This window comes from Larus michahellis, chromosome 9, assembly GCF_964199755.1.
Source record: "Larus michahellis chromosome 9, bLarMic1.1, whole genome shotgun sequence".
NCBI classification, from domain to species: Eukaryota; Metazoa; Chordata; class Aves; order Charadriiformes; family Laridae; genus Larus; species Larus michahellis.
Genome location: NC_133904.1, coordinates 41002055 through 41027420, shown reverse-complemented (window position 1 = coordinate 41027420; position 25366 = coordinate 41002055). Strand labels below are relative to the sequence as shown.

At 40.8% G+C, this 25366-nt stretch overlaps 1 protein-coding gene across 7 annotated transcripts in view; it reads right to left on the bottom strand.

The window, feature by feature from the left end:
* The window catches only part of KIAA1210 (KIAA1210 ortholog), a 120294-nt gene that overhangs the window by 49342 nt on the left and 45586 nt on the right, over positions 1-25366 (bottom strand). For 4 of the 7 annotated variants that reach the window (XM_074600288.1, XM_074600287.1, XM_074600285.1 and 1 more), the window contains exons 4-12: positions 24938-25067; positions 22103-22261; positions 20982-21047; positions 16895-17107; positions 15736-15838; positions 13415-14671; positions 12508-12659; positions 11709-11814; positions 5635-8899 (exon numbers count right to left, since the gene is read on the bottom strand). In XM_074600288.1, the coding sequence (XP_074456389.1) occupies positions 8727-8899; positions 11709-11814; positions 12508-12659; positions 13415-14671; positions 15736-15838; positions 16895-17107; positions 20982-21047; positions 22103-22261; positions 24938-25067 (2359 nt within the window). In that variant the 3' untranslated portion in view covers positions 5635-8726. The remainder of the gene's footprint in view (positions 1-5634; positions 8900-11708; positions 11815-12507; positions 12660-13414; positions 14672-15735; positions 15839-16894; positions 17108-20981; positions 21048-22102; positions 22262-24937; positions 25068-25366) is intronic. The other 3 variants (XM_074600290.1, XM_074600292.1, XM_074600289.1) reach the window with 2 other exon arrangements.

The window sequence follows — 25366 nt, the reverse complement described above, 5'->3', positions numbered from 1 at the left end:
ACTTTGGGGCAATTTCCCCCAACTTTAGCATAGTTCTGGCATAGCTAGGAGGGGACCTGACCCCAAGTTATTTACTGGGATTTATTTTTGAGCAAGGCAGAAACAAAAAGGCCCAATTATAATCTTATTTAGATCAAACTAATTCCACTGGCTTTAGTAGATTTGTTCCTGACTGACTGAGCTGTGCCTGAGATCTGAAAGAAAGCCCAAAGCACCACTTAGCACTGAAATCCTTCTTGTTATTTTACATTTCTTTGGAAAATTGCATAAAGTCTGTTGTTGTTTAAGTCACTCCCTGAAAGAAAAACTCTTTGCTGCAGTACTGTGGTTACAGACCCACACTGTTAATAAAAACAAATGCAAAAGTCTAGCAAAAGTATCAGTTTTGTCTGGAAAATGGTTGGTTTTATCTGCTCCGTCAATACAAAAGTGCATGCGCATGCTTCTAAAATTCCCAATATTAAACAGAGTGAGAAGACTGACAAGCAGCCTCTCCAAGGCAAAGAATTCCGATGTTCCAGCAGCTCTGGCTCTGGACAACGCCAGCATTGCTGGCTCAACTTCTTTCAGATGGTAAGAGCTACAAGAAATTTATTTTGGAGACCAGGTTATTATGCAATGGCCTTGGTTACATCAGCACAGCAAGGGAAACACTAGGGGAGAGTAGATAAATGTCAAGGCTCTGCGCCTGCGAGACAGCAGCTGCCTGCAGAGTGCCTGCAGGAAGCCGAGCACCGGTCTGGGCTGGGGAGAGGATGAGCGGCACCCGGTCAGCACAGGTGCTGCCACCCTCCTACAGCAGCACAACTCCAGGCTGGCTCAGACCGTGGGACTCATACCCACAGCAGCCCCCGGCACAGGGCTGGGGCTGGACGTGCCAACCCCCTGCTTCACCTCATTGCACCCGAAACAGGTTTCAGCTCTGCTGGCCAGGGCAGAGGAGGTGAAGCAGGGAGGGGAACAGGCTCTGGTGCACCTGAAGCCTCCACAGAGGGGTCCAGGCATCCCACTGCTCCATCCCAGCTCCCGCTGCTATGCCATTAGCTTTGCAGCGACACAAACTGTCTTTCTAAAGGAGTACCATAGTCTAAAAATGAATTAGTCATGGCAGTACGTCTGTATCATCTCACTTTTGAGCCACTGCCTTCAAAGGAGAAATCCATAAGAAAAAGAATGGAATAAGATATAAACCAGCATTAGCAAATTACATTCATGCATGATTCCAGTCAACTTCAGTGACCTTGGTGAAGTTGCAAGTGAGACTGATGATCAGGGGACTGAAGCACCTCTCTCATGAGGAAAGGTGGAGAGACCTGGGTCTGTTTACCCTGGAGAAGAGAAGATTGAGAGGGGATCTCATCAATACTTATAAATATCTAAAGGGCGGGTGTCAAGAGGATGGGGCCAGACTCTTACCAGTAGTGCCCAGCAACAGGATAAGGGGCAACGGGCACAAACTAGAACACAGAAAGTTCCATCTGAACATGACAAAAATCTTCTTTACTTTGCGGGTGGCAGAGCACTGGAACAGGCTGCCCAGAGAGGCTGTGGAGTCTCCTTCTCTGGAGATGTTCAAAACCCGCCTGGATGCGTTCCTGCCCAGCCTGCTCTGGGTGACCCTGCTCTGGCAGGGGGGTTGGACTAGATGATCTCCGAAGGTCCCTTCCAACGCCTGCCATTCTGTGAGTCTGACTGGCATCATCCAATCCTTCAGGTAACACCATTTGGGGGCGCATTACCTAGGAATAAGTGAAGACCTTCACACACAGCAAGTCTAAGCCAAACACGTCTCCTAGAGGTGTTAGACTGATGACAGCCCCAGAGCCACAACGACCTCGTTACCACACTTGGATTCCCAGGATCGAGTGGTAACACCCAACTTTCCCCCCATCCAAGGGTGGCTGGACTCAAGATTGCAACATCACTTTTGCCACAACAGCCCATGCCATTTTAACCCCCAAGTTATATTGCTTTAATCTGCATGACATGATTGGCTATCAAAAAATAATGAACTTTCCTGAAAGATTTTGTTCTGTTTTGTTCATGCTTAAACATCTCTTAAAAGGGGACAAATCCAATTTCCACGATGGCCAATCAAGAACAGGCCACACATGGTCTGTCCAAGCCCCAGTCAATACTCACCCATGCTAGAGTACTTTGCAGAATTTGGGGGTCATGCTCTGAAACTATTCAATAAATAGCAAGTTAAAAGTTGTGTTGATTATTCTAGCATTTCACATTCAATGTACATATTCCCAGTTATTATTCTACCACAAAATGTAGTACTTCTCAAAGCCAAAGCTCTTCTTTTACAAACAATGTAAAGCAAGGAGACATTTTTATAAGGGATCATAACACTAAAAATACTTATGTAATAAATTGTCCTGTCAAAATTGGGGGGAGGTGCGGGGGGGGAAGGACCGTAAAATGAGGCTCTGTTCTGATTTCCTTTCATGCAAGTACAGATCAGGTCACTCATCCTTGGGTAAAACTCCCTTTACCAATGAAATGCTCTACTAAAACAGGTATATATTCCTCCTCTTTGAAATATGTATGAGTCAGGATCCAAACTGAGTAAATGCTTCTTGTGTTTAAAACACAGCTGAAGTTTAATGTACACATATCCTAATTTGTACATCTAGCTGTGACAGAAAGGTCACTTTATTTACTCCTGTATGAATAAAACATACTTCCACAGCTCATGAAGTCCAGTGAAGTTATTCCAACACACATGCACAACTGGTAAAATGCTGCACCTTTCAGGGGCACATCACCCCTCCATTGCTTCTCAAAGACTGTCACTTTACTCCATTTGCCCACGTCACCAATGACGTAGGTATTTAGCAGAGCAGGAACAACGCACTTGCTAGGAGCCAGCCAGCAACATCTCCTCCTGCTTTATTAGCTCTAAACGGTGCCAACGACATCATTAGGGAAGGCTGCTGCCTGTAATTTAAACTCTATGGAAACACAACACAGCCCCAGGACTTTCACAGCCCCTTTCCCATACATTGCTGCAGTTGCTACAATGAACTTCTTGTGTAATTTGGAAAAAGTTACCTCAATGCCACAGAAAAGTATTCCTGGGCAATGTGGAAAGCTTCTAATTTTAAAGCAGTCAACCTCACCCTTCTATGTTGGAAAAATACCTGTAAATCAAAACTAATTTGGAGCCAGGATGGTATAATAGGGAAAATGTCATTAAGTATTGGCTTAACAAATCAGGTTAGGGTGAAGTTTGAACAAGGCAGTGTTGCCAGTATTGATAGGTATGTGATCTTGGACTTGTCAGCTTTTCATTAGATATCTGTAAAATATGTCTGACTACAAAACAGGTTAAGTAAAGAGTGGTTTGATCCCCAAATGAAAATTAAGAATGCTTAGAGAGAGAAGCTATTTTTTTTTAAACAGAACTATTCTAAGGTAGATATAAGAAAGACAGAAGAAAGGATGGAATGAGAGTTTCGGGTACCAAACAACCTTTTCCACTTAGGTTATTTAGATCAGTCAGTCCCTTCTTGCTGCCTTTTCCTTTCTACATCATACAGAATTATATCAATGAAATACCCCACGCTTCAGCCATTTTCATACCTGCTTCTTGTTTAGTGACTAACTCGGTTTATAAATCAGTCTAAGAACAGACAGTTAATAATCCTGTTTAGATAATCTGCCTCTAGATTTTTCTTCCTTTAACTGCCTCTAAAAATTAAACAGCTATTAAAATAGCTTATTCTTAAATCTCTCCTAGCACAACAAGAATAATAATAGCATCTCACATTTTCCATAGTCAATAACCTGCCCCTCAAGTCAGGGGAAGGTGCTAAACTTTGGTTTAGCTCACTTCTGAGAAGCTGCATTTTAACACGCGGATCATACAGCACTTCCATTTGAAGCGCTGCACTGCTGTGGACATGACCAGCAGGTCACAACATGCTTTGATTTGCAGTCAAGGTGCTCACCTCCTTAGTGTGGTTCAGAATAAGGAGTAAGATCTGGTAAAAAAGCACTACCTCTCCTGGACAAAATAAAGTGGAGATGCATGGACTGCATCAAATGGCAGTGCGCATCTCTGCTGTATTTCCATTCATTTACAAGAACATATGAAATTCTGCTTCCTCATGTGCAGAGAGAAGAGACACATAAAGAGCTTCAACACTTAAAGGCCCCTTTCAATACCTCTCCTTGGGTTTAGACACGTGCCACTATGGAAGAGTAATATGAATTGTAGCTTCCCACTCAGCCTTTTGTTTCTCAACTTGAACTGTCATTCTTCAGTGGTCATTCACCTTCATCCAGCTGGCTGGAAATAACTGAGCAACGTTTTTGTTCTGGGCACACACATCATTTTGTGTTCCAAGTTCAGAATTTACGGTTTATTTCACCTGCCTACTTCCATAAAAGACATTTAAAAATACTTTCAATGAAAAACAGCGGTTTCAGTCAACCTCTGTGCCACGAACTAACCCAGACCATAACAACAATATCCTGTAACAAATATTGACACTTTGAGCGCAATACTTTCTGCCAACATAGAAGAGACAGAATGCAACAACTACAGCAAGCAAGAAATCAAGGTCAGAATCCTAAACAGATGCTCAGATTCCAGAAATATGAGAGGTTCCACATCGTTGTTACTAACATTTTGGTGACAGTTGATGAGACAAGCTTGTTAAATCTTATAACCAGGATAAATCTCTAACAAAAACATAGGCAGCATAACACACACTAGAGGAAAAGACAAAGAGAGATGTTTGCTGCTAATCACATCTCTCATTACCACCATCCTTCAGACTATCACCTTCCAGCAGCAGTTCTAAAGGACAAAGTGTCTTCACAGGATAGTATCTTTCCTGTATTGATCTCAAAAGCACTTAACAGAGCAGGTGGCACAAACTCAGGAATTACAGTTTTTCTAAGCTGAGAACTTCTACTATAATACCTCAAAACAAATTGCATTTAATATTTTAGAATACAGCACTTAAAAAGACATAATACAACACGACTTGGGGGGGCTCTCTATCCAAACTTCCTAACATGAAAAGGGCTAGTGTTTAGTATTTTCAGTATGATTAGCATTTCCTCACTATTCTAAGACTTTCCTTCTAAGTATGGTAATTGAAATGAGTATTGGCTCCTAACTTATATCTGAATGTTAGAGTTTATTCTTTGGGTCTATTTAAGGAGATGTGTACACAAGATTCTTGTAATAAAATTGTTGTCAGAGTTGTGCTACAGCATAAGTGCGTAGCTTTGGAAATTTTTGAGTCATTTTCCCTCATTTAAACTGACTCATTCCCTCTTGTCCAAAAACCCACTAAATTACAAGTAGATTCCCAGCTGGATGATAACATAACAGTTTCTCTTTTAGCCCGAGTCTTTACAGTTCACTGTTACAGCAAAAGGAATCTCCATAATCCACAGCTAGGTGCACACCAAGTTGCTGTCTGTCTCTCTAATCTCTTCTGTAAAATCATCAGATTCTACATCTGGCTGGGATGAAGATGAACCTCTAGCCAGGCAGCAGCTGTTCTAAGCAGCAGAGCTAAAATGACAAACCGCAATGCTCTTTTTGGACACATTTACATATCTTCCCGCATGGCCCCACTGCAAGACTGAATTCACCACGTAACCTACCTTTGCCCCTTGCCATCACCAATTCTCAGGGCCTTCTTGTAGCAACAAGGTAAAGCTTTTTTTCTGTACTTTATAGCTCCAAAACCTCCATCAAATCACAAACAGAAATACATCTCTCTGCATTGAAGAAAGCCTCCAGTATCCTTACTGTAATAGCGCATATATAAATGCATACCGAAATCTGCTTTCTCTAACACCGAGAACCCTTCTGCGCTCCTCGGGGATGGCACTAGCACCCTCTGCTGTCACACAGCAGCACCAGAGCCAGATGAAACCCCAGTCCCTGCACTGTGCAGGGAATTTCAAGGGACAGCTTTCTAGATCCTCCGATAAAGATACTGAGCCATAAAACCTTACAATGATATCCTGCAATGATCTCTGCACTTCAAGACAGCTTATTTTCAAAGACAGTGATGGTGTCTAGAAATAACCACCCAAAATGAGCTTATTATATTAGTTATTTGCACTGATCAAACACCTAAAAACTACACTAGGATGACAGGAAATCAAAGCCATGCTAATAGAGCTATCAACTTCTATAAATGCATCAATAAATCACTGATATTTCAATGTTCGTTCTTAAAAACCCATCTTCTAAACTCTTGTGATTACAGAAGACTCAGGTTTGATTTCTTCTCTGGATGCTTTTTGTTCTCTTGGTTGCAGAGAGAAATTTGGAAACATTGATTGTAAAAATCCAGAAGGCAACTAAATTTAAAATGTAACATCACATGATTCTCATGTGGTTTTCTTCTTTTTTAAAATGACCCAAAGATGTCCTACAGCAGCTGGCTAGCAATACCGAAACACATTCAAACGAGTATTTACAAAGCTTCCTGTGCCCACAAGCGCAGGCCTTCAAGCCAACCCAGTACTGAAGAAGCAATAACTCCGGCAGAAAAGTAGAGCCATCAGCTCTCTGGTGATGTTTTAAACTTTTAAATAGCTAGATTTAGAAAAGTTCATTACTCTGACCAGCTGTGTTGATCAGTCCTAGGCCATACAAAATAATCTCAAAACAAAATCTATGCAGTATATCCATATATAGAGTCTATATTGACCAAAGACCTCTTTTTATTTTTTCCTTAATAAATGAGGGCCATCTATCACTCTTCTTTTCCCAGGATTTATATCATCATCACCACTGGCAACAGCATTTAATCATAAACCAAATACGGGAATGGAATACAAAAGGGGTTCCTTCAAGACAAGGATTACAAAAACATATATACATACAGAACACAAAAGACAGAAACAATATTAAGATCAAAAGCAAACACATGGAAAGAAAGATTATAGCATCATTTGCAGTACTTTGGGTGAAGGATCACAATCGTCACTAACAAAAAGAGAAGAGAGTTTGCTGAATATAGAAATGCACGTATTTTACACAGGGTCAGTAAACCTGTAACGGGATGGCAGCTGTACAAAACTTCAGGAATCAAAGCTGAGTATGTTCATTTACATTACACTTAAAAGTTTCAGAGAAATACAAATGCTTCAGTTCTTTGTAAGAGAAGATATGCTTCCTAAAATAGAGAAAAACAAGTAGTAAAATAGGCGTGGATTACCAAGCCAACATGAAACTCTTACTCTTCTGGTGTTAGTACAAAAAAACCAGTATTTATAGTTTCAGTGAGCCTACTTAGGTAAGTTTTCACCTATATAAAAAAAATAAAATCACAGTCTAGCTCCCAATTAATACTGTTTTCAAATTACATATTAAATTTGGGCCAAGACTGGAAGATTAAAGTCTTGCTTGAGCTGACCCGAAATCAAATTTTTTGGTTAATCCTATCAGTAGATAATATTTTCCTTAAAAATACCTACCAGCTTTTCAGCTAAAAAGTGTCCATCAGCCAACTCAATCATCAAATTTTGCACTGACTGTAAACAAGAACTACAGAAATGCGCGATGCTGCAAGGAGTGAAAAGGACTGGTAAGTGCCACTGCCACTTAAGCCACAAGCATCATTTTACAAAGCTGCTTTTTCAAATGCCTGCTTTCTTCAAAGTGAATAGCAAAACTTCTGTCAATTTAAGTGACTGCAAGGCCAGGCCCTGAGAGAATAATCCTTTCCCAGCTGCACATTTTCAGACTGATGTTGAGTTACTGGTTAAAGACTGATGAGGCAATGAGGAAACATTTGAGATGCCCCTTTTATCACTAATATTAAATAGACCTGACTAAATACACATACACATGAACATGAATAGTAGAGCATTATTTATTGAAAACAAGATGCCACCTTCCAGGTAGCAAACAGTTGTCATCCCCAACACACTCTTTAAGAGAGACAATTGGTTGAGGAATCTCATAAAAAATAAATCACTATTTGACATAATTAAAGGACTTTTCTTTTTTGGTAGAATGCCCAAATTATCACAAGATTTCCAAAGGTGTAACCAAAAGCAGAGTATATGCTAGAGTGTGGTGGTTTTCTAGGGCATGGGAGAGAACAGAAGGTGTGTGGCTCTGCGCCATTCCAGCAGGCATCAACGAGCAAAGCACAAGACCCACAGCGTTGTGACTTCAAACCATCCAAAATCTAGAATTACTCCAACTCGCAATGCTGTTTAGATCCTATAGCTATCACAAAATAGATCCATTAACAATCAGCAGCAAAGTCAGACTGCCTATCCCAGAGCATTAGAGGAAGTGTGATGACATCAATGCCCATGAGTCATGATGTGTCAGTGCCCAGCATTGTATCTATTTTATAGCATACACTAATTTCTTGGCCAAAGCCACATTGCACAAAATACTGTAGTCTGCGGAAACTTTAAAAACACATTTTGCAAGGGAAATGTTTCAAAAACCTGAAGCATGTCTTCTTAGAACATCACTGTCAAATGTGTAAGGATTTAAAAAATTGATGAAGTTTTCCTAGTATTTGGTAGTAGGAAATGCTCAGCTTCCTAATACTTCAAATTAAGACTGCGATGGCATTTCTTCATTGCGTATTTACATACAACAATCTGATCAAAAGTTATAAGGCTCTTATTTCTCAAAAAAAGGTGACAGTAAAGAAGTGATTAAATTGAGTTAATGCAGCTATTGGCAATACAAAGAAGGATGCTCATGTCATTTGCTATTGTACAATCTGGGGCATTTCACTCCACGCTTTGGCTTTTTTCTTGGCCAGGGATAGCCACGGTGGTTCAGCAGGGCTGCACGGTGTCATTGGCAGGTTAGAGGAGTGTCTTGTTTCCTTTTCAACAGCAGGAATCACAGATGCTTCCTGAGTAATAGGTCCAACTTTACCTGCCAACAAGAAGATATCCATCACTCATCGGAAGGCCAGAGTTAAAAACTCAGTTTCTGCCAATAATATTTCCTTCTCTCTAAAGCAATTGTTTTACAGGCCAGAATGTCTGTGACTCAAAAACAAGTCAGAGGAATTGTTAAACTGGGTATTGCTAGCACTATCTGGTCCAGCTACAACAATGTCAAGGACTAGCTATTGCAATGGAGAAACTCACACTAAGCTGTCAGTGAATCATCTGCCCATAAAAGAATCTTCTCCTCAGTCCCAACAGCAAGTGTCTAGGCCCTGATAAATAAAGAAGGTCTTCAAAATTCTTCAAGCATGTGGACACTATAGCCCCAGGTATTTTTACAATTCATATTCTTGGCTAACTCATTTCTTAATCTTTTCAAACTCTTAAATTTCTGTGACAGTGCACAGCAAGGAGTTCCACAGGCTTGTTCTGCTCTGTGAGTGCAAGCAAATCTAGGAATAAGACTCCTGAGTATGCAGGAAAATGGAAATAAAATATCTGCAGGGCAAGGATCACCCCAGACTTACTGTGGGGTTAAATGTAACTGGTATCTGTTTTTCAACACTGAGAAGTCTTAAAGATTATTTTTCAGTCTTCGCTGCTGGCACAAATATTGCTCCAACAATATTATTAAATACTAGATAGGGATCAAACCAGTGCTTTATGTTCTTGAACTTGTAAGCCAAGCAGGTGGGATTCTGGTGGGTCTAGATGTTCCTCTTCATGCAGCCTAAAACAAGCCTGTCATCCTCACAAAGGATGGAGGAATACAGATAACACTCCTTGTATGGCTTTGAGTTAGCTTTGAGTTACTATTTAGAAAAGGCCTCCTCCATCGATCTTGTTTGAAAATTTTCAAGATTAATGTCTTCAAACAGTCAGTCTGGAATGGGGCTTCACACAGTGCAGCTCTGATCAGACGCAGCTCTCATTTCTCAAGACATGGTTCACAAGCCTTTCAACATCGGGCTCTCTCCATCCATTTCAACCCAGGAAATACGTAATTTCTATGTGTAAGTCAAACTGAGAAAATTCAAACTTTTTCTCATACTTGATTAGTCTGTGGATGGCATGTGGCAGGCATGATGAGGCTGCTGTGCTCCAGCACAAGAACAGAGGCTACATGGGGACTTAAGCAATGCTAAGTACAAGAAGCTTGATCTCACTTGCACTGAAATCAATGGAAAATGTCCATTGGCTCCATTAGTCACACTCCTGAGCAAAGCCAAAGAAGTGCCCTATCTCCACTCAGGAGGTCTCTGGTCTTTTAAAAATCCTGGCTCATTGGTAGTTCTTGCAGGAGGCAACCTATACTTAGGAATACTGGAGGAAGTACCCTATCCATTAAAAACAGGCTGCAGCTCTACATACACAGCGTATTTTTCAGAAGTACCTAAGGAGATGTAGGAATTTAAGTGTTAATGAAATTTTGATCTTGGAAATGAATTTTCACATTTTGGGAGACTTCCTTGTTTATAATAAGCAAAAATGAGTCTGAAGTCCTTTGCATGCTCTCAACAGCACAACACTCCATAAGACGAAGCTGGCCTGTAACAAAATCCTTTTTAAAAACTGTAGTATTTTAATCACACACAGTTAGGCTGGCAAATGACATGAGAGCCTCTCTGTTGGTGCACAGCCTCAGCTGGTCAGTTACCTGTAGTAATGGAGAAAGCTTATTTTGTAGCACCTGCGGATTCAAAAATGGGTAACAGGTCTATAAACAACTACTACAGGGAGCAGGCACAGAGGTACCCCCTAATATCTCTAATATAACAATTCTGGATGCTGGTGGATTTTAAGGGGAAAGTGGCCAGGTGCATGTGCTCTCTCTAGACAGCATCTCTTACTGACAGCATCAGCAACAGGAACCTGGAACAGAAATGCCACTGCTCTGACGCGGTGGGGCATTTCTTATCTTTTTTAGGCCGTATCTGAAAGATTTCAGCTAGCACAATATGCTTTTACAGCTGAAGAACTGGCTTATCTATATCTAGCTGGAGCATGTCTCTGAGGTTTGGCATCACACTGCGTAAGCAGGGAGGGATAAGCTGCAGCCCAGCAGTAGCCCTGGAAGAGGTATGTGAGTCACGATGACTGAGTCACACTCTTCCTCAGCATCTTTCTTATAGAGAATCACAGCTAACAGGGCAGGAGAGGGGCCATCGAGCCTCTGTGTTCACCTGAGGGTGGAACTGACTCTACTTTAAATTATTTTTGATACATATTTATCTATTAAACACATCCAGCAATGGAATCTGCACACACTCTGTAAGCAGCCTATGCTATTCTGCACTTCAGCACTCTTATTGTTAGACACTATTTCTTAACGTCTAAGCTAAACCTCCCCTGGTGCATTTTAATACAAAGCATAAAGACTAGTCTCGTCCTCTGCAGCAAATTAAGTTGTCTTCTCTAGACTAAACAACTCCACTCCCATCAGTATTTCCTGTCTGACTGGAGGTCTAGAAGAGGTTTTTTGCTGCTCTCTTCTGGACACTCTCCAACTTCAACTGGTATTCTTTAGTACTGACCTTTGCCACTAATAAATCACCATACTGTTTACAATCCATTCCATGAACTGGCAGTGGAGATAAAAGTTTCCCACTTGCTTTCTCTGCTGAGTGAGCAAGCTAATACATTGACTTATACGCAAACTATAGTCTGAACAGGCCTTATATAAAGTGTGCTTATTATCAAAAAGGTAGCTATCTCCCCCCATTACCTGCCACCCACACCACTTATGGGTGTAAACTGTAGCAGCTATGTAAAGATGTAAAGAAAGAGAATACCTGTTGCAGCAGACACACTGGTCTTCATTTGCGTTTTCTTGTCCTGAGAGCTCAAGCTGGACGGCATATTCTTCTTCAGTATGTTCTCACTGGCACAGATCCCTTGCTACAAAAGGAGGAGAGAAGAAAAGAATGCACCTAAGAAACCTGATAGCCACTGGCACTCATAAAGCTCACCCTGGCAACATCTCTAAACCTGACTGTGGAAATGCAGCAAAAGCCAGACAAGGTTGGATGGGGACATCCTGTGGGAGGGAAGGCGAAGGCAAGAAGCAAGACAGCTGCTACAAATACAGGGTTACTTCACATGCAGGCAAGTTATCCTCTCTCTCTCTTACAGACGGGGAATTGAAGAACCTGCCAAGCTGCACAAGAAACTTGTGCAAGAGTCAGCGGAACCCCCAAACTTTCAGTATGCAGTCTCCAGAGCAGAGCAGTAAATGCGGCCTGTAAGTCACTAACAGTGAGGAAGCTAGGGCAACTCAAAGCAGCTCTTGGGCTACACAAATACATTCTGGCAACAGGCAAGCTCTGAAAAGGTTCAAGTTTGAGTAGTGCAAAGGAATATATAACAGAATACAGCTCTGAAACTAATCACTGTGACAGCATAGTCACACATGCATTTGCTCACTTTCATCAGTTGTCTGTCTCAATACATTTTAGAGGCCAGTCCTGAAAATCTCTCTTTGAGTAGTGCTCACAACGTGCCTCCCATGAAGATGACACTGAACAGTTTGCAAAAGTACCCAGTCAATCTGGTGCAGGATTCACACCCATGCAACATTACTTGGTACTCTACCTCCTCTTGATCCGCTTTGGTCAAAGCTTTGTCTTCAGCCTTATGTTCTTTGGCAAGAGGGTGATCCTGGAAACCCTTTTGTTTCAGTTTTGCCATGGAGACCCAAGCTGGTTCAGAGGAAGCAGTTTCCAACTGTGGAGAGGAGATTTTTTCTACAAAAGAAGCATTTTTGAAGTAGAGAAGGGATTTAGGTCAAGTCAGTCTGAAGCTAGTGTTTTGTGTTTTAAATCCTTCAGCATCTGTAGTACCCTTTGAACAGTGCGGAGATAAAATTACCTTCCCTGATGATTTTTTCTTGGCAATAACTGTTTTTCTGTTTATTCTGAAGTTTTTGACCTGACTGTGCTTCCGTTTAAGTCAATGGCAGAACTCCCACTGAGATCATTGTGAACCGGATTTTGCCTTTGAAACAACATCCTTACATTGCAGATTAAATGAGTATGATAACCATTCTTTTTTCATGTAGGCAGTAAAATACAGGCTGCCTTTTTGCTTTTTAAATATTTTAAATGAAGTGACTGTAGGAAAAAAATAATCACACCGAATGCATCTCCTAGTGAAGGTTTGAGCTGCTGCAGTCTGGAAAATTAACTACAAAACAGCAAGTGTTAAAAAGCTGTGTTAAAACTGCAACTATATGCACAAGTAGGTCGTACCAGAAATGTGTCAGAGGCCCCTAAGCTATTAATCTGTTGTTATTCTTGCTGGAACACACCCCTCATTAAGATAAGCCAAGAATTCTCTTGACTGGCCAAATCATCAAGCCAATTAAATTATGGCACTGACGAACTCAAAGCTGAATTTAGTCCGTGTCAAGAGGATTTTTATCTTTTGTTTGCGCTCTGCTAAGGTTTTCTACATGACCACTGTTCTCTACAATGTTTGGATAAAAATATAGCATAAATACCTGAAAGTTTAGGAACATTTTGCTTCTTTGCCACTTCTTCTGATCTTGTCTTGGGAGGACTTTTGTCATCTAGGAGATCTGTTTTTTTAACAAATGATTTTGTGCTGACAGGAAGGCCTGGAGGTGGCTTCCTGGTGCCCACTGATTTCTGATCCACCTTAACTGAAGCAGAAGCAGCAGTGGGAACAGCTGAGGGGATCAGCTTTGGATACTCAGCATGACTTTCATTCTGGTATTTTAGTAAAGATGTTCTCCTTAGTCTGACCCCAAACGGGTTTTCAACATTTTGTGCTTCATGGTCAGCCTGCTCCATAGAAGAATTCAAATGCAAATCACTGTCCTTATAATCTCGATCAAATCTATCTGAGTTGTTTTTTGCTGATTCCTGGATGACTGCATCAAAACGTGTGTGTTCTTTTGTCACTCCTTCAAACAACTCTGGTCTTACAGGGGACGTTGGGGAACTTCTGGTATAGGAATCTTCCTTTGAATTTGAACCTCCTGAAAGAGATCTTTGCCATGCTGGTGCAATGGTAAATCTGACTGGTTTAGCAGAAGCAGTCTTCAGTGGACTTTTTACATTTTCATCTGAAGATTGACTGTCTTCTGCTGTTTTTCTGTGAGAAGCTGTACTGCTTACGTGGTACTCCTTACTGTCATCATCAGAAGAGGTATTACTCTTTAAGCCAGCCAAACTTGAAGAGGCAAGACATCCGATGGAAAGTTTTTCAGAAATGTATGACGGGTTGGCCTGTTGACTGCCTTGGTTACCCTTTGAAACAGAAATAGTTTCTGCTTTAAAACATACTTCCAGTTTGCTGGGAGGTAGCATGCAACCTGCTTCTGAGATAGATGCAGCAGTGTCTATTTTTTTTTCCGCATTGCCTTTGGATGGCTGAAATTCCATTATTTCACAAGTTTCTTTGTCATTTCTTCCTGAACTGTTTTCAGGCTTCAAAACAGCCACTGTCTTGATGTCAGAAGAAGAGTGTGAATCGGCTGCCGCAACCTGTGAAGTGTTTGATGCAGTATCTGAGACAGCTTGGTTAGAATGATTCTCAACAGTACCCAAGCAGGCTTCTACTTTGCCAATAAACAGTGGATCCTCCTTTTCCTGGTCTTTGATGCTCGCACAAGAGTCTTCTGGCAAAACTGTGGAATCACAAGAGTCATGGGCAGCATCAGTGGGACTTTTTACACCTTGTGTCTCGTTAGAACCGGCTCCCTTTGCACAATGTCCTACCTGGGCTGATAATCCTATATTAAACAGAGGAGAAAAGCGTGCACTTAAAGGTTACAATTCAAGCACCATCAGTATCAGTAATTCATTCCAGATAGCGCAGTCATTTAGCATGAGCTCCCTATGCCTGGGCACTACAAGGCTGTTAAAAGCGTATGTAGAAATGGGCTGTCCAAGTGAGGAGACCAATAAAGTTTTAGTTTGAACATACCTAATCCCAGGAAAGGCTGAAAGTGTTTGTCTGCTTAAGGTGTATCAAATCAGTTGCTGTTTAGTTCTTTTCTTGCATACCCCTAGTTATAAGCCAGATTTCACTAGACATTTCTTCATGTGTGTGCCTAGAAAGGCTGTCTAGAATTATCTGGAGGATTTTCTGTATTCAAGCAGAACATCTCAGCATCAGGTAGCTCTGACTTCTGCAGCTCTATCAGGACTGCTGATCATCTGGATATCTTAGATGTGTCTGCACGCATAATAACTCTGATGTGTGACAGCATCAAGTCCTGAGTCTGCCCTGACAACAAAGTGCCAACGTTCCCACCACACTATAGCATTACCATCAGCCAGTGCATCTGTAATGCAGTGCTAAAGAGAAAAGTCTTCAGTGCTCTTTTGGAGAAATTTAATTTGTTTTTAAAATTGTGTTACCACTGGCAATGAGCAATTATTCAAACAATAAGGGGGGAGGTGGCAAAGGAAGATCTAGTAATCACAAACCAATTAAAATCACCTTACACACATAACAGATATAATGCTGAGGTTAAGGTTTTTATGAGTTTCAAGGAACTCGGATCCCCAGTCAATGAGATGTAGCCAACTGTGTAGCACAGGTACTTCTGAACACGGCACTTTCACCTCATGTATTTTTTAATGCTGCCCTCAAAGTTCACCATTTCAGCACCGCTGCGTTGACTGGAGTACATGATTTTTTCTGTCATAACACTTTAGGAGTCAGGATTAGTTTTATGATATAAAACCAAAAGGTGCCTAGTTTGAAAGGACTTACAATTCAAATAGGTCCTGTCAGCCTTACGTAGAAGAGTTCAAGCACCCAAAGTAGCAACACATAAGTCTTCATTACCTTCCCAATCACTTTTACGCTGGTCACTCTCAAGTAATTCTGTTGAATTTCCCTTCTTTTCTGGAGTTCCAGGAAGACATGCTTCAATTTCTAGCTGCTCCACCTAATGAGGTACAGTAAGATCTTTTAATTAAAGAATAATGCACAAAAATTGTATTTTATACACACATGTTTATGAATACTCAAAATGTAGACACAAAACCCCCATCCTGTAATTTACTAACACTGTGGGTAATGTACTATTCCAGTTAAGAATCCAGAAATCATTCAAGTTCAAAATGTCAAAGGCAACCCATTGATCTCTCTTGAATCTGAAACATTCTAGAACGGACATATTATGAGTGAATGGGTATGTTTTTAAGACATCACCCAAGCTACCTGCTGGCATAGAACAGACCAAGCCAGAGACATTACCATCACTTCCGGTATCTCTGATTGACACTCCACAATTACCTTTTCTCCTTCAGCACTGTAGTTGTACCAGCTGCAGCACAATGAATATCCAGCAAAGATGCTGTAGGGCCCAAGTTTCCAAGAAAACCTCATTCAGTATTACACTCATCCTGAATTTCTCCCCCCTACCTTTCACTTCTAACTCCAGGAGAGATTTTCATGCATGATTCTCTGATGGAGAGAGGAACAAGCACTATCCTTATTTCTGTCACACTCCAGCTCAACAATCTTTTCTGTCTGGTGAACTTCATCTTCACAATGTGTTTCCTAGAAGCCAGGATGAGACGCATCTCATCCTAATTTCCCACATGCAGAGCCACATTCCTTCCCAAAGTCCTTCAGTCTTTCCTTTGACATACAAAGGATTAAGTTAAAGCTAATCTGAAATTGTTTGTAGAAACAGACTTAGGCTTCTTTAAAACTGAAAACTAGCTTTTCAAATAACAGGAATGTTTTTACAAATGACATGTAACCTGCATCTTTTTTTGCTAAATAATGAAAAAACAAAGTTGCGCTTTTTTTCAGCTTCCATGATATTGAAGTCTTCTGAGTCTTTTTTGGTTGGTTAGTTGGTTGGTGGAAAATACGTGGTTTCCCTTCTTCCAGTGGAAGAACAAAAAAGGTAAAGGATATAAATAAAAGGAAATAATTAAAAATTCACATCCATTTCCTTCTGCACAGCAATTCTTTTCCAGAAAACACTTACATGGAGGGCTTGCTGATTCTTGTTGGTAAAGCCTTTTTGTTTCCGGGGGTTTATGGCAATCCTGTGCCTGGCTGCTGAGGTGTCCAGGCAGCCAAGGGGACTGGCCGGGATGGTGAAGTCAACAGGAAGGAAGCTGTTACCTCGTGAGCTGGGGGTCCCCAGAGTGCCAGAGGATGAAGGACTGATGGGCCTGGTGGAAGTTCCTGAAGGTATCTGTAAAACACAAACACGTCATTATACATTTTGCTTGGCTTACCCCCATCTCTGAAACAATTCCTTTGCTAGCTCGTTCCATTTCAGAAGCCTGAAATGGCTGTATCTTTGGACATAAATCCTCGCTTTAAAATGCATGCCTAACGCCATCTCTGCATAGAGATAGCTCAGTTTGTGTGTGTTCAGCTGTATGTAACACAAAAGTGAGAAATACCTGTCTCTCCCTCTCCCATAGTTAAGAGCCTCAGTCTGTCCCCTTCCCAGTTCTTACCTGAAAAATCATTTGCAATATATGTATGCACCAGCAGGAGACACTGGTGCAGTTTTTATAGCTGCCTTTTCACCCAATAATGTGACACAATGCAGGAATACATTATTAAAAAGCCACAAAAGTAGCCTGGATGCTTGCTCCTCATTATCTCTATTTCTAAGAAAGTTGCCATAGCCACTTCGCTCTTTTAATATCCACTTGCCCAGGAAAATCAAATGTTTCTCTCCCACAAGTATCCCAGAAGCATCTTCCAGACAGTGATATGGATCTCACCCTCACAGCAATCTGCTCTGGGGAACTAAACAACAGTAACCTTAGAGTATGCTATCAAAATAAAGGGTTTACAGAAGCGTTTGTAGAGAAACCCCCAAACATGCAGCTTGACTGGTTTTGTTACTGTTTTGAAACATAGATCAGATTTTCTGGAATGCTTGCAAAATTTCACAGCCATGCCAAACAAGCTTCGTTCAGTATAACAACATACCTGCTATTTTGGCTTTGGCCATAAAGTTAAGTGAAACACAGCCATTTAACTGTGCTTGGCATGAAGATTTTAGTTTTGTTTAAGCTTAGGACATAACACAGCACTTAAAGCATGTACGCTGATGAAGTTTTTAAGATCGTGAAAGCATCTTCCCATCTGACCTACAAAAATTGTCAATGTACATTACTTTGTATTTAAGGTAGGTGAAATTAATTTCCTTACTCTCCATTGAATTTTTTTAGTTCCTAGATCTGAAATAAACCACAACAGAATGTATTATGACAGATACAGACTCTTCTAATGAAAAATTTACACATTGTGAAAGAGAGAAAGAACAACAGAGCTAACAAATAAGCAAACTATTGTTATAACACTACAAGATTAATGATAAACCTGTAAGGATCACTAGAACTTCCAAAATAGTAACATCATTACTAATTTCTATATAGAAATTCTTCTGCCTTTCAATTATAAAATTACAGTTGTAAAGCATAAAGATAAAAACACCTGAAGCTAGTATCTCAGCTACTGCTGTAAATAAATGGCAAATTCCCTACTTTTTCCTGAGCGCTGACAGTTGGTATGTTCTCTCAAAGACAGTAGAGCAGACACAAGATTTCCACATCAGTGTTTAAGTGTAAGATAAATTTGATGTTTGTTGGTTATTGGGCAGTTGCAGGAGCCTGCACAAGGAGAATGCTGCAGCTAGGCGGCCATTTCCTGAAGAGTATTTATGCCAAAACACTGTCCTTAGCCCCACAAGCTGAGACCATTTTGCTTTTAATCAGTCCGGGTCGAAGATGCCAACAAGGAAGTCAGATTTCCGTGAGGGCTATCTGGCAAAGGCAGGGTAATGCTGGTTAATGTCTCTGTGAAGTCATTTGCGGCTCACTTTGAGTGATAGCCTCACATTTAGCTTTAGATTAGTCAGAAAGTGGGTATTTATAAATGTGGAAGGCACTGAGAAGTTACACGGGTGAACATCAGGGTTTCACACAGAGGTGACAGCGGCATGAAGCTCTTGGAAAACCCAGTGAAGCAGCACAGGAAAAAGAAATGAAGTAACTATCATCTGCAGCAAGATCAATACAACAGTAAAATGTAAACCACTACACTGCGTGTAACTTTAGATTGCTTAGGATCAAATGCTCTTTTTCCTTTACTAAATATACAAACTGTTAAATGGAATAACTGGTGTAGATTTCTTGGTGCTCTTCATAATTTTCCTCATCTATGGGATGAGGTTATTCAGTTTAACAACTTGTGTCTGCTATCTCAAATCCTGGTATTACATAAATAGTTTCAAAAGCTACTGAAAAAAATTATGATTATTTAGGAAAAGGTTTTTTATTTTAGATAAACATATTGGCTAAGATAATATCTGCTAATCCTAATTGCTGACTAAGAAAAATATTTGGGTAAAGGAACATACACAGTACTGTAGAGAAGCTAGACAGATTCCTAGTGAGTTGAGGAGAAAAAGGAAGAGCCTTTAAGTGGGGAATTCTGTGCAACATAGAAGACAAAAAAATTTCTCCTATCTCTGTCTTTCTTTCTCATAGGAGATGAGGCTGCAAGACTGAAAAAGCTCACGGACTTCAGAAGTGGTTAGAAATGGGCTTTTTGCATTGTAAGGAAAAAACAGTATGCAGGTTTACAAAATGGAGCATTTTAGTCAAAATATAAAACGGGAGATGAGTTAATGAAATGTACATTGAAATAATGATAAAATATATACAAGAAGTTATTACAAATAATGACAATCCAAGTTACCTAGATCACTTGGGCCTCTAGAGTTGTGTGACTAGTAGTCTACTACGAGGGGTAGACATTGCTTTATCTTTCTGCCCCTAAAGCAAAAGATCTAGGAATGACTGAGCAGGTGTGTCTGATCTCAGTCACAGACAGGAAAGTTGAGCTGGTCTTGCCCAAAGGTTTTTCTCTCCTTTCTCAAAGGCTGGTCAAAGAGAGAGTGAAAGGGAAAGCTTCCTTAGCAGTGGGGTAAGCACCAACTGTTTGACCCTCAAGATGCTGCCCTGGCTGCTTAGGCTCTCTTCATCAGGAAGGAATCTTCCAGGTACCCTGCTACCTCCCCTTTACTTGTGGGCTATTCTCAGTTTCACAAAGGGTTAAACAGTGTTCTCTCTGGTGAGCTTCTCAAACAGGCATTCTGTACGGAGGACTGCAAAGCTTGGGCCAAAATGGCCAATAGGTATTCTGGACCCATAAATATTCACCTTCTCAGCTAGATGGCAGATTACATTGGTTATACAATTGCAAGGGCTATCCCATGAATCAGAACAGCTCTGTTGGAGTGGTGGTTGCCTTTCTCACTGGCATTTGAAGTCCTCATTGGCATAACTGTCGTCTGACTGGTCTTTCAGATATTATATCAACACTGGAGAAAGTTAATACAAGCAAACCTTGCAAGCCTGCCTTGAAATCGTGAGATAGGTAGGAAATCAACTCAGCTTCAAGCAGCAGGGTCAGTCAAGGTGAAGGTCCCCGAGGCTCCTCTACAAAAATATGACCTCCGTAAATTTTTCCAAGCTGGCCAAGGAATAGACTATGTTGTTCTGACAGCAGAACCTGCTGCTTCTGGTAGTCACTTATCACCCAAAGAAAACGGCAAATTAACACAGACCTTTTCCTGTGGAATATCTGGCATCAGAAAGGATGGATTCTGCAATTATTTCCCATGATAAGAAAGATGCAGGGGATTGCTCACAAGCCAATGCTGACAGGCAGGCATTATTAAGCTATTACTGCTGTTGGGTGTTGGGGCCCGGGGCATGGAAGCTGAACTGAAGTGCTTTGCCTTGTCCAGTTTTCTGTCCTGTAACTTTACAGATTCGTACTGTGTCACAGGGCTGACTCTGATGTTCACACAAACCACTTACCAGTAGATTTCTGCCTCTCTTTATTTGGTTCTTATTCAAAACTCTGCAAAAGGTACATTTTCAGTATCGTTTGCATCACTCTGGACTGTTTATGAATTGTTTGCTAGGATACACTGTACCCAGAATAGATTAAAAAAAAAAGATTCTTGTACTAGCTCCATACAGACACCACACATGCTGCCTCAGTGAAGTTTATTATCAGGAAAAATAGCTATTTACCTGTTCATCTTCACTGTCTGTCCCGCCTAAACTCAAAGAGCTATGACGCTGAACAGAGTTGGAAGACTGTGGGATAAAATAAGGAAGAGGGTAAGTCAAGGGAAGTATCACATAGAATTATCTGGGACTGGATATCCAGTGCTAATTATAAGAAAACACAAGAGGAAAGACAAAGGAAAGGTCACCGAGTCCCTGCCTCACAGAGTAGGTTTCATTTGTTAACTGGGGATCAAAGATAAAGTAGGGGAGCTTTATCCTGCTATGAGATATGCCATGAAGGTTGCCCACATGAGGCAATACATCTTATAAAGTTATTTTGGCTTATTGTTTTAATATCTTCAAATTTAAAAATGCTCACATGCTCACTCAAGTCCAAAATCATGCATCTGCTGTGAGAGGGCAATTCTTAAGAAAGAAACTCAAACATCCTCTGAGTCCCATCAGGAGCTGTTCTCCTCAGACTCATAGGATTGTTGCTTTCCTGCCAATTTAACTAATATTGCCACGGTTTTAAGCTATTTCATTCCAAAAGTGGTAATTTTTTAAGATTCTGTTGCAGTTCCCCTTATTTTTGTTTTCCTGACTTAGCTTTAAAACACCCAAAACTCTTCCCCATTCAAGGGTGCAGGAAACTGCCAATCTCTTCAGCTCCGTGAAGCAGGAAGACATAGGAAGTTTGTGCAGTGTGAGCACCTCAGCGCACCTCAGCTTGTTCTTGGACTGGAACAGTCACAGTAACATAACACTCACCAGTGAATAATCAGCTTTTTATGCTTTCTGCCATACAGACCTGCCAGGAGAGACTGCCTTGCCCAAAGGCACTGAGAGTCATCATATAACTGAATTTCTCTCCTCTTTCCTTAATGATACAGGTCACAACTGCCCCAGCACTGGTCCACATAAAAGCATAGAAAACTGTACTCAGAAGGGGTATTCATAAGGCCACTTCCTAGGCATTCCTCACAGTGACAACTCCACAATCCACCTGGGTAATTTGTTCTAGCTCTGACTGATCTGTGCCATCAGATTTTATCACAAGCAAGCAAAAAGGTCTTCCCCTTCTCCAAGCAGATTTTATCTTTTCTGTACAGGTGGTCACTACAGTGACATAATGATTATACCTTGCTTGGTGAATCTGTCAGAACGTCATGAAGGGTTGAAATTTCAGGAGGGCTTCTAGGTAAACCATCATCTTCAGAAACAGCACCTGCATCTTCCAGTTTCTTTCCAGTTATAACAAGAGGAGGTGATCCAAGTCTGATGTTCTGCTGCAACTGAAGCTGTGGTTGAAAAGAAATTTAGGCTTTCAATGGCATTATTTATAGTGGACATTTTGGACACTTTTACCCCAGTTGCTCCCGTTAGGCATGCAGAATGTCTTAGTTAACAGAAATACTTGAAAAAACAGACCATTTACAGAAAATAGCCATTAATAACATTTTTTTTAGTTATATTCATCAAAGACCCATCATTAGAACTGGCTTTGGTACAAAAGTAAAATCTAAATCAGTTTTATTCAGTAAGTCACCGAAGACAGAATTTTCACCATTCCAGAAAATTTACATCAGTTTAACTCATTTTAAATTTAAAACTTTAAAAATTCTATATTTAATTATTCTTTAAATAATTCCACGTATCCAGATGTCCCAAACAGTAACACAAAGTACTGTCAGTCAGCAGTTCCCAAGCCCAGGCTTATGGTGTCAGCTTTCCTTCACAAAGCCCTTCCAAATATTGAGAACTTGTCACCACTCCCTCCTGCACAAGTAGCCGAGTCCTACTTTTTATGCAATCATAGAATGGTTAGAGTTGGAAGTGACCTTAAAAATCATCTATTTTCAACTCCGGTGGCATGGGCAGGGACACTTTTCACAAGACCAGGTTCCTGAAAGTCCCATCCAGCCTAGCCTTGAAGACAATTTAATTCAATAGAATACAAATAATAATACAAAGATATTTTAATCTAATTTCTGGTCCACCCTAATTAATTGCTTGTTAATTTTCCCCAGCATTACATCCTGGTCCTCTCTACAGCAAGAATGATAACAGCAGCCAGGAACAACTTTGTTTGTAAAGGAGCATGGGTATTCTTTTCCAAGATTGCACAAAAGAATGCTCTGGCAGGCCCTGACTCCAGAAAAATAAAACAAAGTCTGCAACCTCACAAGCAGACAGATGTTCCCTCAAACTAAAAAAGGTCAGACCTCAGGAAACACCATTACAAAAATTCTTGGCTTAAGTCTGTCGGCTATGTCAAAGCTGGAATAGAAACAAAGTCTGAACAGAAACTTTGTCCTTCAACTAAAAACATCTCGACTGAATATTCCCAAGATAAATATGCAGACCTGTTTTTTCTGTTTCTTTGCTTATTAAACCAGACTAGGAAATTCTAGGCCTAATTCTGTCCTCTTCTGCAAGCTATGCATTCATGTATATCTCTGTAAAATAGATCTAAATAGCTGCCATTCTTATTCAGAAAGATTCACTTGGAATGTAATTCCTATGGATCTAACCAGCACACAGGGTAGCACAGCGTCACTCTTTAACCCACCAGTCCCCCAGTTCAAACAGCTTTCTTGCCCTATTACCCACAACAATCAAAGACGTATCACCAATAAGATCTGCAAAAGCAGGACTGATGACAAACTGCACAAAGACTGCAATATACAGGCAAAACAAGACATACAACATACTTCTGTACTTCATGGGAAGGAAAACACAAAAAGTCAATTTTGCTTTTCTCTCTTTTCACAACTTCCCATCTTTGATTTATTAAATTTATTACATGCAGACAGCAAAGTGTTGTGGGGAAAACTGAATTTACAGTCTGTCTTCTACTGGTAGAAGTTAAATTACATTGCTAAGAAAATAACAGCTTTTATTAGTGCTTGGCTTTTATTCTAACAAGAGTCAAGCTCACAGAAAAAGGCTGTCTTTTACAGCTATAAAAATAGCGCTGGCAGTATTATGTTACCACGGAGGATGACGGATGGATGAAGAGAGGGCACAGTGGACTGGAGATAGCATGAAAAGAGCTTTTTTCCCCAACAAAGTTCTGTCATATATAAACATGATTTCTCCTGCTACTCCTATTGTTATACAAAAAAATACCCTGAATTGAAGCTTAGCCTATTTTTCAGCCTTATGGAGGAACAAGTCCCTCTGTGCATCTTCTATTACTTAACATATGATGCAATTGTGTTTTGCAACATGAAGCTCACACTGAGCAAAGAAGAATTTCAATGGCCTTTGGCTGCCTTATCAACGGTTTGTTTTCAGTCTCTGGAAAAACCTTAAACTTTTATCTCGGTGCTCTGAGCCGGGCAGTTATTTAAATGCAATTAATATAACCAACAGTTGATAAGGGAGCTGTCAAGGAGGGTTCAGCATGTGCCTTGGAAGAAGGAAATGACCTAGCAGAATACAGTATCCTTTGCTGGCAGAGATCGGAAGAATAATGATATAAATAAAGCTGTCACTAAGAGTGCCCTGACATATCCATCATCCCACACAGTTACACAGCTGCTGGTGCTAGTATGTACAGTGAAAACATCATGGCCAGAATTGCCAGAAAGAATAACATATATATAACATAATATGTAAAGAATAACAGTGTAAGGGACACACTACAGTATAAATAAATAAATGGCCTTAAGCCAAAAGCAGTGGCTATAAAGTAAAGAATGGAAATCCCATTGGATGCTTATTAAGGAAAGTTTCCAAGAGCCCATGAACTGGATTCATGTCACTCACACACTATGAGGCCTGGGCAAGGCTGAAAGCACCAGGACTGCTCAAGGATTCAGCTTCCAAGAGGAAGAACAGACCCAAAAGTAGTAGCTTTGTACACTTTAGTCAACGAAGTCTTAAAGCACACAACAGAGGCATCAAGCAACAGTTTCCTAGGAGACAGCTAATACAAAGCAGCACTATGAATGAGGGGAAGATGTTCTCACCTGCAAAGTTTTCACTCTTCCAGGTGTGTTTTCCTGAGGTAACATGTCACCTGCCACACTTTCTGGTGCAGACTCAAAAATGAAGACGCTGTCATGGGACAAGGCTTTGTTTCCCATGCTTCCTTTGGGCCTGGGAAGGAAGGAAGAGTGGTCAGTGCACTGGGTACAGCCCTCCAACTCTTCCCTGCACCACTTCGCCAGGGCAGAGGGATCACAAAGAGGCCAGGGTGGGATGCACCTCGCTTAACTTCATATTTCTGTATGTTAGCTGTCTAAGGTAGCCACTGCTAGCTCCTTTTATATTCAGAAGGGAGAAAGAAACACTTCTTAGTATGCTGATCAAATGCAGGTGTCTCTTTTCAGAGGTACTCATCATCTGCATTGAACACTCAGGCCAGTCTCTGTGGACTAGAGAGGGAGTCCAGGGCG